We start from the raw sequence: 413 nt of genomic DNA on the forward strand, positions 1-413 counted from the left end.
ATAATAAGGCACCAAAAAGAACAAACCCACTCAGCTTACCTCACAGCACTCCCTCCTTAAGAAGAAAGACGGTATTAACATTCAGCACACACACATTCCACACTAACAGCTGAAAAACACAAATAAAAAAACAATGAATACTGCCGTCATTATTCCCAAACTATTATTAAGCAAAACAAAAAAAGGATCTTGACGTTCATGTTTAAAAGAGATTTCACCCGAGATTTGAGTCTCGAGGTAAAAAAAGAAACTGCCCCAAGATGAGGCCAAATCACACAGAGGTGCCACCATCACCACACAATCACTACTACAATATGCCTGTCCATTCCCTCCCAGCAGCAGTGTATGGGGGCACCATAAAGCAAAGAAAGAAAGCAATAATGTTATTAGCCCAGTTTCACACAATGAGTGTT

General features: G+C 40.0%; 1 protein-coding gene across 1 annotated transcript; it reads right to left on the bottom strand.

Moving 5' to 3' along the window:
- Positions 1–102: 102 nt before the first annotated feature.
- On the bottom strand, positions 103–411 carry TM35_001691010 (uncharacterized protein; the record flags this gene model as incomplete). Its single annotated transcript, XM_029031953.1, has 1 exon — positions 103–411. A coding segment is annotated over one exon (309 nt), but the record flags the coding sequence as incomplete, so codon positions are not given.
- Between the last annotated feature and the right edge of the window lie 2 nt (positions 412–413).

The sequence above is a fragment of the Trypanosoma theileri genome, assembly GCF_002087225.1.
Source record: "Trypanosoma theileri isolate Edinburgh chromosome Unknown TM35_Tth_169_V1, whole genome shotgun sequence".
In the NCBI taxonomy this organism is placed as follows: Eukaryota; Euglenozoa; class Kinetoplastea; order Trypanosomatida; family Trypanosomatidae; genus Trypanosoma; species Trypanosoma theileri.